Source organism: Taudactylus pleione, unplaced genomic scaffold (genome assembly GCF_031769625.1).
Source record: "Taudactylus pleione unplaced genomic scaffold, aTauple2 ptg000667l, whole genome shotgun sequence".
In the NCBI taxonomy this organism is placed as follows: Eukaryota; Metazoa; Chordata; class Amphibia; order Anura; family Myobatrachidae; genus Taudactylus; species Taudactylus pleione.
In genome coordinates, this window is record NW_028285069.1 from 196,826 (window position 1) to 223,898 (window position 27,073).

At 49.3% G+C, this 27,073-nt stretch overlaps 1 protein-coding gene across 1 annotated transcript in view; it reads right to left on the reverse strand.

The window, feature by feature from the left end:
• The window catches only part of PIWIL4 (piwi like RNA-mediated gene silencing 4), a 273,504-nt gene that overhangs the window by 111,942 nt on the left and 134,489 nt on the right, over positions 1-27,073 (reverse strand). The window contains exons 10-13 of the mRNA XM_088455729.1: positions 22,050-22,167; positions 19,214-19,325; positions 11,416-11,600; positions 2,069-2,141 (exon numbers count right to left, since the gene is read on the reverse strand). Of these exons, the coding sequence (XP_088311855.1) occupies positions 2,069-2,141; positions 11,416-11,600; positions 19,214-19,325; positions 22,050-22,167 (488 nt within the window). The remainder of the gene's footprint in view (positions 1-2,068; positions 2,142-11,415; positions 11,601-19,213; positions 19,326-22,049; positions 22,168-27,073) is intronic.

The window sequence follows — 27,073 nt, forward strand, 5'->3', positions numbered from 1 at the left end:
GCCATGACTGAGCGTTTAGACGCCCTGGAGGGCACGTCACTGCGCAACATCGACTGAAAAGCCGAAGATGCTGCCGCCAAATCTTGGACAGTGTGGGAAAGCGCATCCACCCAGGGTGGAGGAGCTGTCACAGGAGCCTGAAACGGCACCACAGCCGGCTGTGCCACAGGGGTGGACTGAATATACATTGGCAACCCCGCATAGGGACCAACAGGCTGAGACCCCGGGGGAGTCTGCAATAATTGTGGGACACCCGGGGAATGGGGGATGGCAGGCTGGGGCAACGCCCTAGTAGGGGCGGCAGTCGGGACCGACAGACGGTCCGCGATGGACACCAGCACCTCGGAAAACATCGCCCATGGTGGCTCCTGCGAAATGGGAGGTTTAGACGTACCAGGGACCGCCTGGCACCGTCCGCACAGGCCGTTCTGTGACAAATCCTCCCTATCCACTTCTGCAGAACAGCGCCTGCAGGAGAACAATGCTGGAGCCCCGGAGTGCTCAATCTCCTCCTCAGACATGACTTAGGAAGAAAACGTGCGCACTCACCAGTGTGCTGAACAACAGCCCACAATATGGCACCGTGTAGCACACAACTGTATGTGACGGACCTCACAAATACGTGATCTATATAGGTGAGGTCAGTAGAAACACCCTTCCCCCGCACACCTGTAGGGCTTGTAGGAGAAGGAAAGGGATATGTACAGGCTGACAGTAAGTAGAAAAAAGACACAGACAGGCAGCACTAGCAGAAGTCACATACCATGCAGGAAGATATACTCACTGCACCTTTCCACTACAATCAACCTCCCAGATTCAGTGTCTGGGAGGGCTATAGTGCTGTGTACACTGTCCTTCTGCAGGGGAGAGGTACACAGGGGGACCGGTCCGCGTGCTCCCTGAGAGTATCCACGCTGCCACAGAGAAAATGGCCGCTGGAGACCTCAGAGGAGGAGTGGCCCGAGTAGCTGCAGCTCAGCGACGCCAGACTCCGAGCTGAAAGGCGCGCTGAGCTGAGGGGAGGAGCCGCTAGACAGGGAAGGCTTCCTCCCCTGGCTAGCATATTAACCCCCGGGTTGCCGGCATCCCGCTTGCCGCGATATTAACCCTGGTGGTCTAGTGGTCTGGCGGGGTATGTCTACGCTGGAGGGGGAACCCGCCGCCACCGCTAGCGCCCCCGGTCTGTCCCCTAGACCGGGGGCATGGGACTGCATTTGAAAGGAACCCGCGCACCGCCGCTAATCAGCGGTGCGCGGCTTACCTGATCTCCCCGGCGTCTTCCGGCAGCAGTCCCGGGGGAAACCAGAGTCCGGCTAGTACAGACTCTGGCTTCCCCCGCCGCGATCCCCAGTTCAGTGCTGGCGTCGCGGCGCCAGCAGGGAGAAGGAGCGGCAGCGTGGGCGTCTGTACAGACAGCCCAGCGCTGCTGCTCTAGAGAAAAAATAAATAAATTTAACTAAGTTAAATAAAAAATTAAAAGCTTTAGGGGGCTGCTCCTGCAGCCCACCCCGCAGGGTGACCCGACTCCGGCCGGGCACCATCTAAAACTGAGGTGCCTGTGGCTCGGGGGCGGGGTATAGGGGAGGTTGGACCCAAGTGCATCCTGGGAGCAGCTGAAAGCTTTAACTCCGTGGTGCCCGAGGATCCAGGATCCAGCTATACCCCAAGGTCACCCTGTGGACCCCTATGGACCCTGAAGTAGAAAGGCTATTTTTTAGACATTTGAATTTCTCGAGCTATGTAGATGCAGATGTACCCACAATGTAGGCGAAAGCGGCACAAACGCGCCTGCGAGTCGCGCCACGGTACGCTATGGCGTGTCACCGGTCGCGGGTATCCTTTAAGTCCTATGGAGGCGCAAATGCGCGTCTGCGATCGCAGGAGTGCGTCTCCAATATGGCAGAATCTTAATTGCGCCTCTCCAATCGCAAGAGTCCGTTTTGCGCCACGCATGGCGCGAGGCTCTGCGCTATGGACAAGGATGTAGCTGGTCAGATCTGTAACACCACTTGTAGAGCGTTTCCTGCATATCCTGATCATATTCACAGTTTGTCTATAAAACACATACCAGCTGAACGTCCCGAGTCACGTGCTGCTGCAGAGCACGCAGGAAAGAAATCGAGCTGTCTTCTACTTGTATTCTGTAAGACAGAGAAAGACATCATTAGATATAAACACATGATGTGTCCTTACCCACTGGCATCCAAATAAGTGCATTAACCAGCTTTTCCAGTTGTCGATGAGCAAGGAACAAATGACACTGACCGAAAAATAAGCAGTGTGGCCGTTACAGTGCACAGGCCGGCTGGTTATGCAGCTGATGGTCCCGTTTACATTTTTGCTTACTGTCCCCATTATGCAGAGTTTTTAAAACGTAGAGACTATTTATTATTTTGTTTCCCCCCATCTTGTTGCCGATTCCACCCTCTCTCACGCTGTGTCATGCAAGTGACTAGGGAAAACAATGATATGCAAGAAAAGGCTCTCGGTGATCTTCTACATGCAACTAGATGAAGCATTTTTACACAAAAGACAGTGACAGATCCACCGCTTCATCTGGCATAAAGTCATAGAGGATATAACCTGCTGCCTTTGTCTAATACAAGAGTGTCTGAGTCAGTGCGGTTTCCTGGTGGACTGATACAAAGCCTATAGAGGAACTGCTAAACCTACAGTACAAGCCTATTTGCATAAAAATATCTCTTTGGAGGAAACTACTCTACTCTATCGGCAAAGCAGGAGATAAAGATAATAAAAAGCATGAATAATGGACTAATACTGAAACTGTAACACGGTTGGTGCTATTCATTAACATGCATATAAAATAGCCCAGTGCTGGAATTGATGACAGCCAAGCAGACATGTGCTCTCATTAGCACACCTTGCTCTAGGTTGATTAAAGCCAATTCCTGATTGGCTGCAATGCCTTACTGCGCAAGTTAGCACATGCATTCGTAAATAACTAACCTATATGAGTACTTTAGAAGTTTATTTCGATATATTAATGCTAAAATATAATAATGGAAATGACAGAAATACAACTTCTATTCAAGGAAGACTATATACTGTATAGGGCCGGATTCGGCAAGGATCGCAACTGCTAAAGCGCACACAGACGGACGATTGTTGCGTGCTGTGCATGCGTATGCATCACAGTGCGATCGTACACACCCATCGCAGAGTGATTGACAGGAAGTATCGTTTGGGGGTGGTGACTGGGGTGTGGTTGGAGAAATGCAGGCGTGCCAGTGCGTTTGAACGCCGTCGCAGGGGCGTGCATAACTTAGCCTCTGCGATGGCATACGCAGCTTGAGCTCTCACTTCGTGCAACGGGGTTAGCAATTTCTAGGCAAGGTCAGGGCTACAGTACGTCCACGTGAGGGGTCGAAGGAACTCGATGTTTGAGGAGGTTTGCAAGGCATTACGGATGTGAGAAAGGGAAAGTAGGTGCCTGCATGTTGTCCATGCGAGTGTTTTGCGATTGCAAGCATTAGCATACTTTCGCAGCAGACCAGCGTGTGCGATTGCAGACATGATCACATCAGCGGTCCTTGCTGAATCAGGCCCATAGAACACAGAGTGTATCAATTTTGCAATCTCTACTTGACTGCACATTCGCCGCGACCATTGGGTTCCTGTGGCATTACGGAAGTTGGTAAATATGGCAGCATTGCATCATCTATTGAAACCTATGGGGGTAGCGGCTGCCGGTGGGAATGGAAGAACAGCAGCAGGTATTGGAGATATCTACTGTTGTCTATCTGTCGTACAATTGGGGGATACAAAATATTTGCGAATAGCCCCCCTTCCCCAATCAAGGAAAGCAGCAAGTTGCCCGGGATCTGGCATGCCGAGAGGGCATGCTTAGCACGACTAAAGCCATTGTGTATGAGGACACATCTGTATGTTTTCAATCGCTCCAACCAATTATACCCATAGACAGATAACATTGATACGTGGTTAGCATTACTGCTTCACAGCACTGAGGTCGTGGGTTCGATTCCCACTACGGCCCTAACTGTGTGGAGTTTGTATATTCTCCCTGTGCTGGCGTGGGTTTCCTCCGGGTGCTCCGGTTTCTGTGTGTGTGTGGTAGGGGACATAGGGCCTGATTCAGAGCCGGACGCAATTAGCGCTCGCTCGTCCAGAAAATAGGGGTGGCTATTCAAATGAACCGTTCGCTCTTTGCGGTCTGTTCACGCCTCTAGGTCTGAACGAGCGAACAAAACTTGCGGTCGTTTTTTGGGAAACTACGCCCCCTAGCCGCTCGCATCCTACGTCATGTCCACTATTTATTAGATTAATCGAGTACATCAACCAGGGTATGAACTGCTCGCTATTCTTGTGGTTGGTTTTTGCTACCACAATTTTGCGAGCAGTTCTGGCTATAAAATAACCCAGTGACGTGGTCAATGACGCTGCTGTATTAATTATGCACACCCATAAAACGCCCGTTTTGACCTTTAAGCACGCCTGCGTTTGGATCTCCACTCCCCGTTTTCAAGCACCTTCAGCTGTTACCACATACGCCTCTGTCACTCAAATTATCAGGCATTCGCTATTTTGCGAGCACATGAATTTCGACCGCACTGACTGGTTCGCGCATGCGTATAACGATCCGTACGCATGCGCAGTTGGGCAAACATCGCTCGGAGCGAACGAGTGCCCGCTTATGAGCGGCTCTGAATCAGGCCCATAGATTGTAAGCTCCACGGGAGGCAAATATACTCTGTAAAGCGCTGCGGAATATGTGTGCGCTATATAAATAACTGGTAATAAATAAAATAATCCCCATTTGCATTATATCCACATGCATAGACTTAGGACTTATACAAGTTATTAATCAGTCAATTGGACAACAGCTGGTTATATAGTTAGCGCACAATCTTTGATTGCAAAGCTGGGTCTGTGAGGTTGTGTTGACTTTGACTAAAGGTCCCCTGTGAGAGCACAGCTCAGTCTCTCCTAACAGGTACCTAACTACCACTTCCCTAACAGGTACCTAACTACCACTTCCCTAACAGGTACCTAACTACCACTTCCCTAACAGGTACCTAACTACCACTTCCCTAACAGGTACCTAACTACCACTTCCCTAACAGGTACCTAACTACCACTTCCCTAACAGGTACCTAACTACCACTTCCTTAATCGTTCCAACGTGTCTTCTCTTATATGCGCTTCTGACACGTGAGGATCTAGAGGTCTCTGGCACCTTCCTTGCTCATGCGACTCCAGCAAGTTGAATTTCTATTTACATGGCATCAATATGAATGAAGTATTAATAACACCGACAACATACATTTATGTACCTCTCTCCAGCCTTACGCCCAAACTACCCTTTTTCCTGACCTATTAGTGAATGGAGGTTACACCAATCTGAGTGTTAAGTCAGATACTTTGAGAAGTTTACCAATAAATATAAAGGTTTCATTTTATTGACCGTACACATTTTTATTCCCACAATCCTACAATGCTGTAAGACGGACCTGTTTCTCTGCCCGGTAATTGCAGAGAGTTTGAACCCTAGATTATGGTGTGTGTCAATGTGAAGATTATGAACATGATTCATAGTTGGGAGCAAAGCCAAAAAAAGTAACTTTGCACCTTGGCTAAACCATGCCGCACTGCTTGTGGGTCAGATGTGCAATGTGCAGAGATTAAGGTTTGGGAGGGCCGTGTCCATACTGAAATCTAAATTGCAATTTTACTACTAAGCTGCTCACTCATTTGTGGGCTACATGCAAATACAGTCAGTATTATTTACCCTGCAAGCAAAAATAACAAATATATTTAATCTTCTGCACCTTCCATAGGACACACAGGGACTACGCTGGGTATAGGCTGTGCAGAAGGAGGACTGGGCATCAAACAGTTAAAGTCTTTGACTTCCCAGGCAGCCCAGCCTCCTTCTCCCCTATACCCCGCCCCCAGCCAGGCCAGTTTGTTGTTAGGTGCAAAGGCAGGAGCCAGGCACGCTTACAAACAGGGGCTGTTTCTGCAGCCTTTATTTTATTTCAATATATTTTTACTTTATTTGAGTGGGCAGCGCAGAGCTGACCCAGTCGCCACCCCCAGCGCTGACGAATGGGTCAGCGACCTCGGCCAGGTCCTCCACAGACACAGAGTACCCCAACCGCAGCCAGATGCCGGGGACTCAGATAAGGCAGCGCCCACTGGACCACCAGGGCACATAAGTAACGGGCAATAATAGCAGCCACTGCCCTGGGGGATCTCTGTCAGAAAGGGGAGGTGGGCTCTCCCTGTTGGCAACTCTCCTGGCTCCTGGTGGGTTCCCTCATGGAGGCTTCCCACCAGTGGGTTTATTAACTGCCTCCTGTCCGTCCCACCAAGAAGCTGAGAAGCCATTTTATTGTCAGCCTGCTACAGCTAGTCTCCGTAGAGCATGGCTCAGGTCCCCCTGTATACCTCACCCCTAAGGTGAGGTTATACCGTTTAGTTCCTTCCAGCCGACTGGGGCTTGGACTGTTGAGAACTTTAGGTAGGTCCTACTATCCCTCTTGTGAGGGCTTCCAGTGTCCCATTTGGACTAGGGCTCCCCCTTTAAAATGTGCTCCAGTGGCGTTATCGGTCAGCGCACAGTACTTATAAGACAATATCTGTTGAGCTACACCAAGGTTGTGAGTTCAGGCTTCATCTGGAGTAACTTTATTTAGGATTCCAGTTGGATCCTTCTTGCAAAGCCTACGTGGGTGGGGGCCAAGGATTGCCTGCAGTTTTTCCACAATATTGGGTTGGGAACTGGAGTCCCCCTCCTTCCAGCAGCTGCTGGATAAGGACTTACACGGACTGTCCAAGCGGACCAGCAATTCCTTTTAATTTGATTTGCTTATGCCTCAGACTCAACGGTTTCCTCAGATGTTGGCCAGTCATTTCAGAATTGGGGACTTCCGCACTTTTGGCTTCAGGACCTCTCAGGAGAGGCTTACAACATTCCTGACAGTTATAACGTCTCCCAGCTTTTGGCCTTTATTGGCGGCACCGTGCTCATCGCTTCCGCTTCTTGCTGAGCGTCACTCATGGAAGGCTGTCCCCCGGGCGATGCACATATTGCCAGCTTAGTTAAGAATGCTTCACTTCCTTTCCTTACTTCGGCTTCACTTTTGGATCCAAAGATTGGATGTTGGAAACCTTACCTAAGTGTTATTTCCATGAAGGTGCTATCGCTCTTCCGGTTATAGCTGTTTGGCTAGTGCCTTTGGCAGTGGACAGACAGCCTAGAGGAGGGTCTCTCCTCTGGCACTCCCAGGAACCAGTTATTGTCCCTTGTGATGAACTAGTAAAGTGCCCCCTCTGAGAGCAGAAGGCTCTGGAAGCTCTTCTTTATTCTGGGGGCAATTTCTTTGGTCCTACCTAGGCCAGAATTGTTGCCTCGGCGGCGCAATCATGGAAGGTGTTTCTCCCTTCCACATTCTGAGTGTCTAATTGTTGATCCATTTGTACGCAAGGAAGGCATAGGGCCAGTTTTTCTCCAAGTTCCAGGTGCTTCCGCCAGGGTAAGCCCCGCAGCAAGAATTCTGGGCTTCCAGAAGCCACACCACCAGGCCTCATGTGGCAATTTTAATTTTTCCACCTGGATAACGTAGGAGGCGGCTTCTTCTTCTTTGTCCCAGTCAAGGCTGGCGACCATGTCGAACTCCTTGGTTCATGGAATGGTTTCTCAGAGAAACGCTTTACCCTTCCGGGAGTGTCCTCCAGCCTGGTTACAGGCCTTCCATTGGTTCCGGGAAAAGCAGAAGCCCTACTGGAGTACATGCTCTTCCTTCTGGTCTCCAGAATACTTTTACTCCGGATCCCGAGAGGCAAACTATTCTAGGTCAGCTTCGTCTTGGTTCAAAGGGCGAGTAGGTCTTTTTGACCAATACTCTTCCCGAAGGCTCTCAACCGCTTCCTGTGGGTCCCCTGGTTCAGCATGGGATCTTTACGTTCTATCAATCTGCTCATGGAACTTGGGGATTTTATAGTCTCTGTGCACATTCAGGACAGTCAACATAGTTTCCTCGGGTTGCTGTCCGGGGGGTCTGTGATTTCTTGTATTTTCACGTAAGTCATATCGGTTATGGCTCCTCTGTTGGGGCGCACAGGGTCAGAAGTTTCCCTTACCTAGATGATCCTTTTGTCCTGGCACAGTCTCTGGTGGTCCTCAAGGACATCTTCACCTGGCTATGTGATCTGCTTCAGTCTCGAGTAGATCAGCTATTGGAGATGGTCTCCCTTTACTCCGTCTTAGTAGATACTCCACCTGGGTGTCACTGTCTTACTTAATTCCACTGTTTAGAAAGTTTCCTTTCAGACGGACAACATTGGGGTCGGCGGACAGTTCAGGGTAGCCATCTCCCAGTCAACATTCTGGGAGCCCCGCAGGGTCTCTTGGGCTTTGTGTCCAGCGCATCCCCAGCTTCGTTTCGGCCAGGTTCAGCCCGACAACACAGCCTCCGTTGTCTACATCAACCATAAGGGAGGCAATTTATGTTGCGGCGCCATGAAGGTCAGTCGCATTCGCAGCTGGGTAGTCCCTTCTTCTTCTTCTGTTTATGCGATCTTCATCTAGGGTTGGGGGAATGGACTTCCTAACCTGCCAGGATGATCGCTCGGGTACGTAGTATTTCATCCAGACAAGTGGCTGAGTTAAGTCTCTCGCACCAGGGATCTGGGATTTTTTCTGGTGGAAGCTTGGGCGATTCAATGGGTCTTTCGACTTAGGTACATATTCCCTCCGATCTTGCTTATTCTATAGATTCTCCACAGATTTACTTAGGTAGGGACACTGTGCTCCTAGTGGAGGCACCGTGCTCCTCGTGGTGACATCGTGATCCCATTTGGCAGTGGAGAGCTTGAAACGTGGCTCTTCTGGGTCTCTCTATAGACTCTTCTCTATTTCTTCCGGATCTCCTGCCTCAGGGCCTGGGCTTCCATCCGGTTTGCGCCTATCTCTCCCTGGCGGTGTGGCTCTTGAGTTGTCCATCCCAAGGGCCGGGTCTTTTTTTTAGGTCAGTACCATGCCCCATGCCCACAAATCCGCTACTGCTAGGAATTATCGGGTTTGGCAGCGTTCTTTATCCTGATTATCACCAGGGACCTTGACCCTTGGTCTCTTCATCTTCCATGGTTTCTCTCCCTTTCCTGCAGGTGTGCCTGGTTTGGGGTTTCTGGTCTTATTGTTGATGGTGGTTCCAGTATTTTGCCCTCTCTGTACTCTTTCAGAGACGGATTGCGCTGTTACCTGACGTAATGCCTTTCCATCAGGTAGTCCTCCATGTGCTGTCCCCCTTTGTTCCTTGGATGGCTCCTTGGGATTTATGTTTTGTGCTGAGGGTTCTTTAGTCCTTTTGTTGGGAAGACTCCTTCTGGCCAATGCTACGGCTCGGAGCGGATATACCATAAGCACACTCATGGTAGACCCGTGTTGCTCTCCGTTTCCGGTCTTTCACCCGGACTGTTTGGCTGCCATGACGATTGTTGTTTCTCTGTTTCACTTCAACCAGGTGTTTGATTCCGGCCTTTCAGTGTCCTGATTCTTCGCTGGAGCTGGTCTCTCCATATGTGCTGAGGGCTCTCCGAGTCTAGGTGGACCACATTAAGAATCTCCATATGTCTGATCCTCTTCTTTGTACTCTATGGGTTTTCCAAGAGGGCTGGTCAGCTGCAAAGCACTAGGCCCACTGGTTTCTTGGTCCATCCACCATGTGGGGACTACTCATACCACCGGGTCGGTTGGTACTTTGTAGGCAGCTCGCCAAGAGTGCCTCGGCAGGAGCAGCTGTCTAGGGCGGTGACGTGGTTTTTTGGCCACCGTTTTTTTTCCCGACTTTTTCGTGTGCCGCCTCCGCGGATGTGGATTTTGGGCGGCATGTTCTCAGTGCAATTCAGGAAAGTCTCCTCCCTTTGGGACGTCCAAGCGTAGTCCCTGTGTCCCCTATGGAATGTTTAGACGAAAAGGAGACAGGTCTTACCTGGTTAAGTCCTTTTCTTCGAACTCCATAGGGGACACAGGGTGCCTACCCTGACGCACCTGGCTTTTGGGGATTTCTCCTGTTCTGGTTCCCGCATCCATTTGTGAGGTGTGTTTCGATCGGTGGGTCTGCCAATCTTCCTTGTCCTTTCTCACTGCTGCCATGGGCTTGCTAACTTAACTGGTCTGCCTGGGGCTGGGGTATAGGAGAGGAGGCTGGGCTGTCTGGGAAGTCAAAGACTTTAACTGTTTGGTGCCCAGTCCTCCTTCTGCACATCCTATACCCAGCGTAGTCCCTGTGTCCCCTACGGATTTAGAAGAATAGGACTTAACCAGGTAAGACATAAGTCTCCTTATTGTAACATGGTTAGTTCCAGGTGCAATGTTACTTGCTTAATTTGCACTGCTCCTAAATCAGAATTAACCCCTCACCCCACCACCCGGAGGAAAAAAAAAGAAGGTACTGTATACTTCAACAGTCAACATGATCAAACGCATTACCAAGATGGACAAGGCAAATTGAGTTAAGGTCAAATTATTCACATCAACAAACAGGGGTTAGATGTGGGAAAATTAAAGCCACTTAGAAGATATTTGTTTTATTTAAATAAGATACATTATGACCGATTATGATCAATAATATTTCAAGATTGGCTTGATGACTTTCATAGCTCTGATATAGAGCTATAAGTCAGCAAGCCAATCTTGAAATAGATTTGCCATCTTCACATGAATCCCAATTAATATATTACGGGGAAGGATGGAATTCCTGGTTTTCATATACAATTTAAAAGGTGGATCCGCATACTGATCAAAGCGGTATTTTGGGGACTGGACAAGTATATATATACCCTTTCTAAAGATACCTTTATATGAAGTTTAAAGACTCTACTCATGTGAGTAGGGTACACACCCACCTTTATTATTAAAATAAATTTTTTTGAAGAACGGTACTTGGAAGAATCTAAAAAGAAACCTTTATGAGCCAATACTCCACCCATGTTATAGTGAGTGGGGTACTCAATATTGTTTATCTATATACAAGTGCTAGTGATGGCAGTTATACTCTTGTTGATATATGGTGTTACAAATATACATGTTTTATATTTTTTTCATGATAACTGGATGTAGCATCAATTCTGTGAATTGATGCTACACCGGGGGAGTCCTGTTGTGCCAGTATACGTATAAATCTAAGTATTATTTTACTAATCTCGTTTGAAACATCAGCGCCATCTCACCTTCAGGAGCTTTTCTTTAGTAATTGTTGTTTGGGATTGATGTGGTGAGATCCTATTCTTTTCTGATTAGTGGGACGGCAGCAGGTATTGTTGTGCACGGTCTTAAGTTATCCACTTATATTTATTCTACCTACAGAACAATATTTCAAGCTCTAGCAAAACACAACACAAGACAGGTCATAAATATAGGTTAGCGCTTACGTTTTGGGGTATTCAATACTGAAGCCCATTCCCTCTCCTACTTTCTTCAGGCTGTAAATCAGCTGTTCAATAACGTCCCCATTGCGGTGGCTGAACAGCAGCAGCCAGTTGGAGAGAGATTTTGCGCTTATCATCCTCGCGTTCCGTGCCTCTCGAGACCAGTCCGCAGCAGACATTGGTTGGTGCTAGGAGGTGTATATTTAATACGTGTTAAGACAAGTATCATGTATGAACTATCATGTAGAGGTACAAAGAAAATGTTTATTAGATCCCAGCTGAATGCATGAAGAAGGTACCTAAATTGTTATATTGATCCCCATTTAAAACTTGTTTACACATGGGCACCACAAACAAAATAAACTATTATTACTAAAGTCGCCCATGCTTAAGTATACTGCAATTAATAAAATATAAATAATGCAGCCAGCGGCATTTGAATGCAGATTTATGCAATTATGTGCTTAAATGATTGCCATTCATTGCTATGGCTTTATGCTTTTAGTAAACCAAATATATCTTGCCTTAATGCTCCATGTTATCTATTTTGAGCAGTCAAAAAACAAGAGATATGGTAAGAACTTACCTTTGTTATCTCTGTTTCTACGAAGTCCATAGGGTCCACAGGGTGACCTTGGGGTATAGCTGGATCCTGGATCCTCGGGCACCACGGAGTTAAAGCTTTTAGCTGCTCCCAGGATGCACTTGGGTCCAACCTCCCCTATACCCCGCCCCTGAGCCACAGGCACCTCAGTTGGTAAGCAGCCCAGGCCGGAGGAGGAGACGAAACAGAGAGAAGGAAGACTGGAACACACAAGAACCATACTCACAGAAATGGGAGACGGAAAACCGTTGACCAGTCACAGAGCCCATATGAAGCCAGGTGCGTCAGGGCGGGTGCCCTGTGGACCCTATGGACTTCGTAGAAACAGAGATAACAAAGGTAAGTTCTTACCATATCTCTTGTTTTCTACTTCAGGGTCCATAGGGGTCCACAGGGTGACCTTGGGGATGTCCCAAAGCAGTCCAACTAAGGGCGGGGACGCTCCTGTGCTGATAGGAGAACCCGGCGCCCAAAGGATGCATCCTGAGAGGCAAAGGTGTCAAACGCATAGAACCTCAAAAAGGTCTGAATGGAAGACCAGGTGGCCGCCTTACAGAGCTGAACAGCAGAGGCGCCACGGCTAGCAGCCCAAGAAGGGCCCACGGACCGAGTGGAATGAGCCTTAACAGAGGCTGGAACAGGTAAACCCTCCTGCATATAAGCCTCAATAATAACAGAACGAAGCCAACGGGCTAGAGTCTGTTTGTTGGCAGGCCAACCCCTCTTGTGAAAACCAAAGAGGATAAACAAAGAATCCGACTTCCTCACAGAACTAGTCCGGTCCACATAAACCTGGAGTGCCCTTACAACGTCTAAGGAAGTCTCCCCAGCCGAAAGATCAGGTGACTGAAAGGCTGGTACAACAATTTCCTGATTAATGTGGAACCTGGAAACCACTTTAGGCAGGAAATCAGGACGAGTGCGAAGCACCGCTCTGTCCTGATGAAAAATCAGAAAAGGGGGACGACAAGAAAGCGCCCCCAAATCTGAAACCCTCCTGGCAGAAGCAATTGCCAAGAGGAAAACAGTTTTAAAAGTTAGCCACTTGAGCTCCACTGACTCCAAGGGCTCAAAAGGAGGACCCTGTAAGGCCCTAAGAACCACCGCCAAATCCCACGGGGCCACAGGTGGCACAAAGGGAGGCTGGATTCTCAAAACACCCTGGAAAAAGGTGTGTACGTCCGGCATAGCAGCGATCCTGCGCTGGAACCACACCGACAGACCAGACACGTGTACCTTCAGTGAAGAAAGACGTAATCCTAAGTCCAAACCGGACTGAAGGAAAGCCAGAATACGCGAAACTCGGAACACTTGGGGATCATAGTTTCTGGCCTCGCACCACTGAAAGTAAGTGTGCCACACTCTGTGATAGATCCTCGCGGAAGCAGGCTTGCGCGCCCTCAGCATGGTGGTAATAACGGAGCTAGAAAAGCCCCGAGACCTCAGGACGGCTGTCTCAAGAGCCACGCCGTCAAAGATAGTCGACCCAGATCCGGGTGAAGACAGGGCCCCTGAGACAACAGGTCCCGCCGTTGAGGTAGGAGGTACGGAGCGTCGATGGACAGGCTCCGCAGATCGGAGTACCACAGCCTTCTGGGCCACGCTGGGGCCACCAGGATCAGTGTGCCTTCGTCGTGTTTGAACTTGCGCAGGACCCGAGGCAGCAGAGATATCGGAGGGAACAAGTAAGCCAGTTGAAACAGCCATTTCACCGACAGCGCGTCTATCAGACTTGCGCCTGCGTCCCTTGTCCTTGACCCGTACACAGGCAGCTTGTGATTGTAACGGGACGCCATCAGGTCCAGCTCTGGCAGCCCCCACTTGTCCACGAGTAGTTGGAATACCTCTGGATGAAGCGACCATTCCCCGGGATGCACATCGTAACGGCTGAGGAAGTCTGCCTCCCAATTGAGGACTCCTGGGATGAAAACTGCCGAGAGAGCTGGAATATAGCGCTCCGCCCAAGCCAGGACGCGGGACACCTCCGACATCGCAGCTCGACTGCGAGTCCCTCCCTGGTGATTGATGTACGCCACCGTGGTGGCGTTGTCTGACTGCACCTGAACGGCCCTTCCGTGAAGAGCGGTGCCGGACGACTGCAGGGCTCTGTATACTGCCCGCAGTTCCAGGATGTTGATGGGAAGAATCGCTTCCTCCGCCGACCAACGACCCTGAAGTGACAAGGAGCCTGTCACCGCCCCCCAACCCCGGAGACTGGCATCTGTCGTGAGCAGAACCCATTCCGGGATCCAAAAGGGGCGCCCCTCCAGGAGATGCGCTGTCTGCAGCCACCAGGCTAGGGACAGACGCACCTCCGAGGACAACACCAGCATCTGAGAGCGGATCCTGTGTGGCAATCCGTTCCATTCTGAAAGAATCAGCCCCTGCAGGGGCCTGGAATGGAACTGGGCAAACTCCACCATGTCGAATGCCGACACCATGGACCCCAAAACTCTCATCGCTGAGTGCACCGACACTCTGCCACTGCTCAGACAACTGTGAATCCGCAGCTGTAAGGAGGAGACCTTCTCTGGAGTCAGAAAAATCCGTTGCTGACGAGAGTCCAGCAGGGCCCCCAAATGAACCATCCGTTGTGATGGGATGAGGGAGGATTTCTTCCAGTTGATCAACCAGCCGTGCGCCTGTAGACAAGCGACCGTCAGGTGGAGATGCTGGATCAGTACCTCCGGGGAGCTTGCCAGCAAGAGGAGGTCGTCTAGATACGGTAGCAAGCGTATCCCCTGGCTCCGAAGGTGAGCCGCCATGACCGCCATCACCTTGGTAAATACCCTTGGTGCCGTGGAGAGACCAAAGGGTAGAGCCCTGAATTGGTAGTGGTTGTGGAGAATAGCAAACCGCAGAAACCGTTGGTGCGATGTTGCTATAGGCACATGGAGGTAGGCGTCCTGGATATCCAGGGAGACCATATAATCCCCCGGTTCCATCGCCAGTATGATGGAACGCAAAGTTTCCATCCTGAATTTGGGAACCCTGAGAAACCTGTTCAGGGACTTCAAATTGAGGATGGGGCGATGAGAGCCATTGGGTTTCTGCACCAGAAACAGCGTAGAGTAATACCCCATCCCACGTTGAGACTGTGGTACGGGTATAATGACCCCCGCCGTCAGCAAGGCCTCTATGGCTTCCTGAACCTGCAAGGCCTTGGTTTTGTCCTGAGAAGGACTTGTGCAAAAAAACTGGCAAGGCGGCCTGTGCCGAAAAGACAGGGCGTACCCCTGGGAGACCACTTCTCGCACCCAGGCATCCGTGGTGGTATTGTGCCAGCACTGGGCGAATTGAAGAAGTCGGCCTCCCACTCTGGGGTCCCCCAGAGGGAGGCCCATCCCATCACGCAGAAGGCTTATCTTCTGGCTTGGAAGAAGGGCGCCTAGCACTCCAGGCTTGCTTCTTTGGCTTTGAGGCGGTCTTGGGTGCGGACTGCCTCGGGAAGGACTGACCCTTTGCCTTGCCCTGAACCCGAAAGGAACGAAACGCCGAGCTCCGGACCTTAGCAGGTGTAGTAGCTGAAGGGAGGAAGGCTGACTTGGATTTTGCCAGGGTATCTACTATTTTGTCCAGGTCCGGACCAAATAGTAATTCCCCATTAAAAGGTAAGGCCTCCAAGCCTTTCTTTGAATCCGCGTCTGCTCTCCAAGACCGCAACCACAAGGATCTACGAGCAGACACTGCTGCCGCCGAAACCCTAGAGGTCAACAGGCTAGCATCCAAAGATGCTTCTCCAATGTAGGAGGCGGCATCTCTCATCTGTCCTAACAACGCCCCCTGGACGTCCGGAGATTCATCCGTAAACGTGTCCTCCAAGGCGGTGGCCCACCCCTCAATGGCCTTGGCCACCCAGGAGATGGCCATGGACGGCCGGGCTACAGCCCCTGAGAGAGAATAAATAGACTTTAGACAAGTCTCCACCTTCCTGTCCGTAGGATCCTTCAGCGAGGATATAGACGGCAATGGCAAAGTAGCACTCCTGATGAGGCGTGTTACATGGGAATCGACTGCAGGCGGAGTTTCCCATTTCTTACAATGTGCTTCCGGGAATGGATAATTGGACGCCAAGCGTTTCTGTGGCAGGAAACGCTTACTGGGCGTCTGCCAGGCCACCGCCATGTGATCAGTCAACTGATCAGACAAGGGGAACGCTGTAGAAGTAACCGTAGCTTTTTTAAAACTAGGATACCTTGACTTGGGAGCGGGTGCCTCATCCTCAATCAGAAGAATAGCCCGCACCGCCTTAACCAGAGCCCGCACATTGATGGAAGACTTAGTGTCTACCTCCTGGACTGAGGCATCTGAGGCTGAATCATCCTGTACCTCACCATCATCCGAGAACCCCTCAGAATCCGAAAGATGCGCAGCCTGTGCCATGACTGAGCGTTTAGACGCCCTGGAGGGCACGTCACTGCGCAACATCGACTGAAAAGCCGAAGATGCTGCCGCCAAATTTTGGACAGTGTGGGAAAGCGCATCCACCCAGGGTGGAGGAGCTGTCACAGGAGCCTGAAACGGCACCACAGCCGGCTGTGCCACAGGGGTGGACTGAATATACATTGGCAACCCCGCATAGGGACCAACAGGCTGAGACCCCGGGGGAGTCTGCAATAATTGTGGGACACCCGGGGAATGGGGGATGGCAGGCTGGGGCAACGCCCTAGTAGGGGCGGCAGTCGGGACCGACAGACGGTCCGCGATGGACACCAGCACCTGGGAAAACATCGCCCATGGTGGCTCCTGCGAAATGGGAGGTTTAGACGTACCAGGGACCGCCTGGCACCGTCCGCACAGGCCGTCCTGTGACAAATCCTCCCTATCCACTCCTGCAGAACAGCGCCTGCAGGAGAACAATGCTGGAGCCCCGGAGTGCTCAATCTCCTCCTCAGACATGACTTAGGAAGAAAACGTGCGCACTCACCAGTGTGCTGAACAACAGCCCACAATATGGCACCGTGTAGCACACAACTGTATGTGACGGACCTCACAAATACGTGATCTATATAGGTGAGGTCAGTAGAAACACCCTTCCCCCGCACACCTGTAGGGCTTGTAGGAGAAGGAAAGGGATAGGTACAGGCTGACAGTAAGTAGAAAAAAGACACAGACAGGCAGCACTAGCAAAAGTCACATACCATGCAGGAAGATATACTCACTGCACCTTTCCACTACAATCAACCTCCCAGATTCAGTGTCTGGGAGGGCTATAGTGCTGTGTACACTGTCCTTCTGCAGGGGAGAGGAACACAGGGGGACCGGTCCGCGTGCTCCCTGAGAGTATCCACGCTGCCACAGAGAAAATGGCCGCTGGAGACCTCAGAGGAGGAGTGGCCCGAGTATCTGCAGCTCAGCGACGCCAGACTCCGAGCTGAAAGGCGCGCTGAGCTGAGGGGAGGAGCCGCTAGACAGGGAAGGCTTCCTCCCCTGGCTAGCATATTAACCCCCGGGTTGCCGGCATCCCGCTTGCCGCGATATTAACCCTGGTGGTCTAGTGGTCTGGCGGGGTATGCCTCCGCTGGAGGGGGGGCCCGCCGCCACCGCTAGCGCCCCCGGTCTGTCCCCTAGACCGGGGGCATGGGACTGCATTTGAAAGGAACCCGCGCACCGCCGCTAATCAGCGGTGCGCGGCTTACCTGATCTCCCCGGCGTCTTCCGGCAGCAGTCCCGGGGGAAACCAGAGTCCGGCTAGTACAGACTCTGGCTTCCCCCGCCGCGATCCCCAGTTCAGTGCTGGCGTCGCGGCGCCAGCAGGGAGAAGGAGCGGCAGCGTGGGCGTCTGTACAGACAGCCCAGCGCTGCTGCTCTAGAGAAAAAACTTATAGTAAAAAATAAATAAATTTAACTAAGTTCAATAAAAAATTAAAAGCTTTAGGGGGCTGCTCCTGCAGCCCACCCCGCAGGGTGACCCGACTCCGGCCGGGCACCATCTAAAACTGAGGTGCCTGTGGCTCGGGGGCGGGGTATAGGGGAGGTTGGACCCAAGTGCATCCTGGGAGCAGCTAAAAGCTTTAACTCCGTGGTGCCCGAGGATCCAGGATCCAGCTATACCCCAAGGTCACCCTGTGGACCCCTATGGACCCTGAAGTAGAAAGCAGATTAACATTCCCATGCAATAATAACTACCAAAACACTGTTTTCTCTTGTGAATAAGACAGTCCACAACATTGTTATATTGTGTACAAATAGGGTACTGAGCATTTACAGCAAGCACTGCCAAGCTGTTAGGCTCAGGTATACATATCTGTACGGGGCTCTGAGAGGGAAGGAAGGTGGTATCAAGATGGCGGCAGTGAAAAGCTTCTTCAGAGAAGACCCAACAATGTTTGGCCATACCCCCACTCAATATACACATGTAAATATGCTTTTTTGCATCAACACTTTTACCCCAATGGTCGGAGTGCAAATTAATAGACTCTTTGAAAATCCCAAATTAAATGTATGTATGTTGTAGTTATCCCCGGAGACCTTGTTGTTCTCTGCAAATATGTATTATTCCCATCATGCATTACACCAGTATCCCTTCTCCTCTCTAAGGTGGCAAGACTGTGGGGGGAGATTTATCAATCTTGGAGCTAAAGTACCAACCAATAAACTTCTAACTACCATTTTTCTAGCACAGCCTCCAAAACCGCAGTTAGAAGCTGATTGGTTGGTACTTTATCGCTCTTCACTTTATCTCTCTCCAGAGAACAAGAAGGTCTGCCCTTACAGTTTGGAACGATGACGATGTCCTGGAAAGGGGGAAGGAATGTATGAAATATGGGCTTTATGTTTGTAAACATGGACCAAAATACACAGAAAAAACGTATATATACGCCCGCATGTATAGTTGTACATGTACCATGGTGTACCCGCGTGTGCTAGTAAGCCTGGTCTGCCACTAATCATCAAAGAGAACATGCACCCATCTGTACTCCAAGCAGGTGTATGTCCTCCGCATCCAGTCCACGTAGCGCGCAATTGTATAAACACGCCCCTTGCTAAACTTTAAGGTCAGAACGCCCCATTACAACCCAGTTCTGCCTCTGCATTAGTAAGTGTATCTGCGATCGGAAAGTGTACCACTCTTCATCGCTCGCACTTGTATGCAACCATTTTTGGAATATGCGCGGCTCGAAGTCACGCAAGGTATGCTCAACTCTCCATCCTTCCCGATGGTCTTTTATTGTTTCGGTCACACCAGGTACTTACTATATTGTCCCTCATACAAATCTTCTCTGGCGGCATCATGCGGCCTGTGACGGACAGCTGCGGCTGAAGTCGCAGTCCCCACTTTCCTAACTCCGAGCTCGCCGTCCGACTTCTGTGAAAGACATCAATCAGCTCATTAATAATGCAGACATGATACTGCTGTCACCCACTGCGTTTCCCTTATGTGGGAAGGTGGCACGAAACAGGATCCTCTGATATCATTAAATATATACGATGTCCCGGTGCCAGCTTATAAGAGGTTTCGCTAAGTGCACCCGGCTTCCTTTCCACACACACCAAGGTAATAAGTTTAGCAAATAAATCAAATGTGTAAACAGAACACTGATTCAGATAAATTAGTCAGTAAAGTACAATAATTCATTAAGTCCTTTCATAATGATTATGTTCAGCAGTCACTAGTGAAATAGCGGTTTTCATTATTTTTTTATAATTACTAGTAACTTTAATTGAAAGTGATCAGAAATCAAAATCAATTCAGCTTATATTGTACAGATGTGTCCTCATACACTATTACCGCGATCTCGCCAAACAGCCTTTCCTGGCGCAACAGGTCCTGTGCGACTCGACTTTCACGTTCGAATGTGCATCCTAGTCGCAACGCGATCCAACAAAACCGCTTCACGAGATTACACCGATTAATTTGTAGTGCGACAATTGTATATCTGTGTGCGGCTGAGACTGGCTCTGCAGACGAAGTGCTGCGATGCTGCGGGCACGGCTTTACTTCACCCCAAGTTTTGTTGCGCTTCGTGCACAGATTCAGTCGCACGCAGATACACAAGTGTCACATATCAAATTAATCAGAGCAGTCATGTGAAGGGGTTTTGTCGTATCATGTTGTGTTTAAGAAGCATATTTCAGTGAAAAAGACATTACACCACTCACTCGCGCCGCATGGCATATTGAGGCTAGGGGGTAAATTTACTAAGGTGGGAGTTCTATTAAGAAGTGATGTTGCCCATAGCAGCCAATCAGATTCTACTTCTCATTTATCTAGCACCTTCTAGAAGATAATACCTGGAATCTGATTGGTTGCTATGGGCTACATCACTTCTTAATAGAACTCCCATCTTAGTAAATTTACCCCTAGGTGTATGAGGATTTTTGCTGCATATGGTGCAATATGCCAGGCGCAATTCCCATGCTGTGCACGTTTTCCTCAATTTTGCATCTTACAGGGCTGATTCGGACGCAAGTGGAAACGCAGACGGTTCTCACCTACTGCGCATGCGACAAAATCAATGACTGCGCAGGCATCAAATCAGACTTAAGCAAACGGATGGAGTTTGCTAGTGCGTACGGATTGATCTATGTGTCGCCCGGACCACACTATCCGCGCAAAACACGTTTCTGGGCGGTGACCATCGCATATGAACGTCTCGTGGGCGTGTCAGGGGCATGTCGGACGACTTCAGTGCTCATTCGCAGCGTGCGTCTGCTTCAGCTGGATCATTTGAAGCCAGCCAGGAAATGGTGTTAAGTCCCGATGCTAATCATGACGGCTACAGCTGTGGACGCAAGAACAGTGGGCGGTACAGGCTTCCACATGCAGACGCACAGATTTTCATTATACACAGCTGGATTATCGCATTACTATAATAATAGCATAGTAAGCAGAAATCCGCGTCCAGATGCAAGAGCCACTGCATCTGACTCAGAATAAGCCCCACAAGGTACTGGGAATTTAGGATTAACCGGTCACTCATTTGCAGTGCTGCTGCAGACGTAAGGGGACAGTATGCAGCTGTTTGGGGGCAGCGTGTCACCTTTATTTTGTGGGAGTGTCGAGGCCAGGGCAGAGGAGTTCCGTCGCCCATTCTGAGTAAGTTTGGGCACAATGGTGATCTGATGCTGTGTTTTTCGGATCTGCGATGCTGGCGGGAGTCGTCTTTTGTCCTCAGATGCCTCCTGCTGCATTAGCTTGTGTTAGCATCGCTGCAGGGTGCAAAGACGCAGCAGCTATTCTGCCGCTGTGATAGGCGTGCGGCCGACTGGCAAAGTGTGAACACATCTGTATCCTTGTCTTTTTATAGAGCTGCACTATACAGTACGTCTAGTTTGTAGTGCTACGTGTCCTGCTGTTTAGGAGAACAGTATAACAATACCCATCTGGTGACATTGAGCAGAACAACTAAAAGATAGTGTATTATACTGTATAATGGTTTGGTGTGACAGAGGGCTCTGTGGGGGGAATTCAATTCAGGGCGATGTTGACTAGCCGCGGGAGGGAGCTCCCGAAGCTATTCAATACACCGCGTTGTTTGGGCGGGCTAAGGATTTGTTCTCGCACCCCCCTGGGGATGCGAGGAAAAATCCGACCAAAGTGCCGGGCGCGCAGCTATTTTTCTACTTAGCGCGGCACTACCAGCCGTGCGCCCGGCACTTTGGTCAGAGAATGCCGGTTAACGCGCCTTAACACCCTTGTTAAGGCGCGATGACCGCTATAACCGGCATTCTCCGACCACACAGCGCACTGAATTGAATAGCTCCGGAAGCTCGCTCCCGGCGCTATTCAATTCGCGTTGAATTGAATTCCCCCCTGTGTAAGAGAAGCCATAGGTCTTCTCCCTACATTGTTGTGCTTTTTATAAGAGCTGTCAGACACTTCTCTGTAAATGTACATGTACCATACAATCAATGATAAATTCTATAATTACTTACTGCAAGAAACACCAATACCAAACTCTAACCTTCTTCCTTGGCACAGCCAAGGAACACAAGAATTACAAGTCTGATCTTAGTAATTTATCTGAGAGGTGATTTAACGGGTCATTCCTGGAATGGGAAAAAGTCAACAGCTAATTAAATGAATTACTCCTCAATGTTTTCTGCCAGCCGCTGCAATCTCTGTTGCCTGCGCTCCGGGTTTAATTGCGTCTCCACAGACAGGTCCTTCATCAGGCGGAAGTCCGTAAGCGCCCGGCTTGACAGTCCTAGTGATAATGCAGAAATAGCAATTAGCAGCATGAAGCTGACGCTCTAATCTACAACGATACGTACAGTTCAGATCAGATACTGAACCGCGTTGATGCTACGAAAATATCAACATTATCCAAGAACAGGTAAGTAACAACAGTTGAAGTGTCCATGGTTATCACGATGGAAAGAACTTGAAATGGCAACGTTATTATTGGGCCTGATTCAGCAAGGATTGCTATTCTGCTTGTACGCACGCAGCGTAGTTGCTAATATCAACGGTGATATGTGATATGTAAATGTCTGCATTCGCATTGCGAACGCAGTCTGACAGAAGGAGGCCCACTTCCCCTTACTCACATCCGTATACTTGGGCAATATAGCAAAATAATCGGTAACATCGGACCCATACGCACAATTAAGGCAGGTCAGACCTCACTCAGGAACTGCTAACTTCAGCGCACGCTATGAGGCCTCAGGCTGCATATGGTATCACAGTGGCTAATATAAACTTGCCCATGCAACGCCGTCCCAAAGCACTGGTACACCTGCGTTCGCCCCCCCCCCCCCCCATCACCACCCACAAACGGCACTTCCTATCACTCTGCCAGGGGTCTGCCTATCCTCTGTGATCGCAGCGCCCGGTTCGCGCACTGGGATGCATACGCATGCGCGGAACGCAACAATCGGTTGATTGCGTGCGTATAAGCAACTGCGTTCCTTGCTGAATCAGGCCCATTGACTGTTACATAGGGTTACAAATCATCCAGAAAATGGACGAGGATTTCATAGGTTTGCAATTTCATTAATCACATCAAGCAAAATTAATTGTTTGGAATCTACACAAAGCCATTTAAACATGCTTATCGGTGAGACTCTGCTAGCACTGGGTGTCTTTTGTTTTGCAGAAAATGCATCTACAGTAAGTCGCAATGCAATGTGACTAGGACGCACCAGCAGACTGTGCTGATTAATTTGATATGTGACACTTGTATATCTGTGTGCGGCTGAGTCTCTGAATCTGTATACGAAGTGCTACAATGTAGTGGACGCAGCTTTTTTTTAATACCAAGTTCCGTTGTGCTTCGTATAGAGAGTCAGTGTCTCATATCAAATTAATCAGCACGGTCTGTTGATGCGTCCTTGTCCTTCAAGAAAAAAAGACGCCCAACACTAGCAGAGATACACGAGAACTGGCGGCTCACTCAACGCCAGGCAAGTCGCACTGCGTGGCGTATTGAAGCTAGATGTATGAGAACACATCTGTATATACGGCATAGTTAGGGGTGGCTCATAATCCAGCCCCTGAATAGATGTTACCCTCTGTACCTGACAGGTTAATGCATTTTACAGCAATGTAATGGTGTGTTGGGCTTATATGCTAGTGTAGGGACATGTAGAGAATTGGGGTCCCTTGACGTCGGGCTGCAAGCTTAAATGTTTTGATCGAAATATGAACAAAATCCCCTAGGCTTTTATTTCTTAGATACACCCAGATTTGCAGTATATTATTGTTAGAGCCGATAGCAAAATTCTTTCTGTTACTGCCACGCAGCTGGTACCATGTACAATATGGGTAAAACCGAGCGTGAGCACACTGTATTTCTTTTCTGTTTTACTATCTATCCCTCTCTTCATTTATTTTCCAGTTATGCCACCAAGGTCGTCGCTGACGGAGGTCAATGGGAACTGTGTGCTAGCTGTTCAGCGAACGATATTGCTGAACGTTCTCCCTTGAAATTCCCGGAGTGCTGGATGAACGATATTGTTCATCCACACACCAAAGATATCGTTAACGACCAACGATCGTTCTTCCATTTGGAAAATTAACGATATCGTCCAGGTTGGCCTGCATGCATGGACGATATAGTTATCGTCCAGTGGGAGCGCGCATTATTGGTTGTTCATTGCATACACACGGAACGATATATCATTGAACGATATCTTTTTCGTTCATATCGTTGAAAGATATCGTTCCGTGTGTACGCACCTAGAGGAAGATTTATGTGAGATTTCTGGCCACACCAAGATAACATTTAACTGAATAAGCCCCTCATGCACCATAACTGGCAAAACATCAGGGGTCTGATGGCCGAGATCTTGGAATTTTGACAGAGGCTCATCCCTGGTAAAATAATGGTTTACAGCAGGGGTGGCCAAACCGGTCCACGAGATCCCCCTAACAGTTCATGTTTTCCAGACCCCCTGTGGATCTGTAGAATGTGTTAGTTATGACGGGTAGACACTAGCACGACGTCGTTACGAGTTGGCCAAATCGTAACGACATATCATGCAGTGGGTATGCATGATATGGGCGCTCCTGTGGTCGCATGTGACATCATCAGGTTTCATGTGCGGCACATCAGAGCTTATAATATTGCATGCGGCCCCATTCATGTGAATGAAGGACGAAATGAGTGATCTTTCCGTCATACATTACCTTGTTCTGATGTGTACCTGCGAAAGATATGTTGGCCCAACATATTGTCATGGTACACATCGTTCAGTGTGTACCCACCTTGTGACAGTTAGTAATGACTACACATGTGCACCAGCTACGTGGTCCGGAAAATGTGTACTGTTAGGGGATTTCAAGGACCAGGTTGGCAGCCCTTGGTCTATAGTTACATAATACAAGTAACTCAGGCTGGGTACACATTAGACAATATATCGTCCAATATATCATTTTGAGGTGGACAGGAAAGATATTTTGGGCAGATTGTCTAATGTGGTACCCACTTGGGCGTTCCCGTAGGTCGGACGCTGCACAGCCAATCACACGATGCTGAAGGATGGAACAAGGTATCATTCCGTCGTTCATTACATCGGGTAATGTGTACTGGCAATCTTGCATGGTCTGGGGTGAAGAAAAATCGCCCCATCGTCAAGATTGCAGGGTCATGTAGTGTTACCCATAGCAACCAATCAGCTTCTAGTTAGCATTTTCCAAAAACATTCTGTAAAATGACAGGTAGAATCAGACTGGTTGCTATGGGGCAACTTATACACTCTTTTCAAGGTTGGAAACATCTCCCCTTATATTTCAAAAGAACTTGTCTAAAAAGCTACAACATACAATTTGCCAGCTAAGGGGCTCGCAATGAGGTGGAAGGAAGCACCAATTGCATTCTCTCGCAAACAGTATTATTTCTAGTGTGCGTACACTCCAAGTATTCGTATGCATCCGCCCATATGGTGACTGATGTATTTTGCTCTTATGACCCCTTGTGCTAAGAGAAACGAAACAGAGGTTGGCAGGAGTCTGTGACGTATCATCCCTATAATTACACCTGCAATGGTGGGGACACCCACATATCAAAAAGGGAAAGACTCTCTTTAAAATGATGTTGCACCTTAGCAGAAATTGTCTGGTGATCTGGTGTTGGGACCACTTGGAGCCAAGGACTTTGGTTTGAAATACTTTTTGGCATATGGCTACAAGGAGAGATGGATACCAACAGTATACAGAAGAGCCAGGATTCCAGCCCACACCCAACTTGGGAAAGACAGAAGCTATATTGGCAAGAAGCCTGGAAGCACGGTCTTCAAAGCCCAGCAGTATTCCTCTCTGGCACAGGACTGAGCACAACACCCTTCATTATTTGTTTAGGATTCCATTTTCACGCTACACCCTAAATTTGACTTTCCATAATAAATGATAATATGGAATATGTATTATAATATCTGTATGCAACAATATTAACTGGTCACCCATTCATTCACCACAAAGATTACAGGGACTTTCCACTTTCAATCCACACTTTCATTCCTAAAACCTTTTCTAAATATTTTGCTTTATCTTTGTGACCTCACGGGAGCCTTTACACCTGCTAGGCTGAGTGGTGCACTTCCATGTGTGGCCTCACGGGAGCCTTTACACCTTCTAGGCTGAGTGGTGCACTTCCACGTGTGGCCTCACGTGAGCCTTTACACCTGCTAGGCTGAGTGGTGCACTTCCAGGTGTGGCCTCACGGGAGCCTTTACACCTCCTAGGCTGAGTGGTGCACTTCCACGTGTGGCCTCACGTGTGCCTTTACACCTGCTAGGCCGAGTGGTGCACTTCCATGTGTGGCCTCACGGGAGCCTTTACACCTGCTAGGCTGAGTGGTGCACTTCCATGTGTGGCCTCATGAGAGCCTTTACACCTGCTAGGCTGAGTGGTGCACTTCCATGTGTAGCCTCACGAGAGCCTTTACACCTGCTAGGCCGAGTGGTGCACTTCCATGTGTGGCCTCACGGGAGCCTTTACACCTGCTAGGCCGAGTGGTGCACTTCCAGCTGTCCGGTGATACAAGACTGATGTGTAGATGGAACTACATTAAAGGCAGGGAACAGAGAAATACATCATTCTGCCAAGCGGACATAAGGATTTGATGGAAAACATGAACACAAGTAAGAAAGATTAAGCAATGTCAACATCGTTGATTGACAGCACGCCCCCTTTGGTGGGCGTGCCGGGGGCGTGCCTCCCTGACGGGGGCGTTCCTAAGGGAAAACCTCAACCGCAGGCTCCGGCTCGCAGTTTCGATGGTCGCGATGGTCAAGACCATCGCGGCCATCAAACTGCACGCTCGTATAGGCTGTGGGTGGTGACCCACAGCTATACGAGCGTCCAGGAGGACGCTCCATAGTTATGGAGGCCGGTCCTCATTCAGAGCGTGCGCTCTGCTCAGAGCGTACGGCTCTGAATGAGGGCCTTGGATATAGATATATATATATATAATATACACACACACCTGTCAGGAGCCACATCTCTAGCAGCTGCTGTTGTACCAAGATGCAACGATGATTTTGATGGTCAACAGCACTATCTTCTTATTGGCTGATATTGACTCAGTATGTCATTACTCACTAGAGATCTGCTTGGTTCTTAGTGCAAGTTCAGATTTATCTTAATGGTTATCCAAAGCACATGAGAAGAGG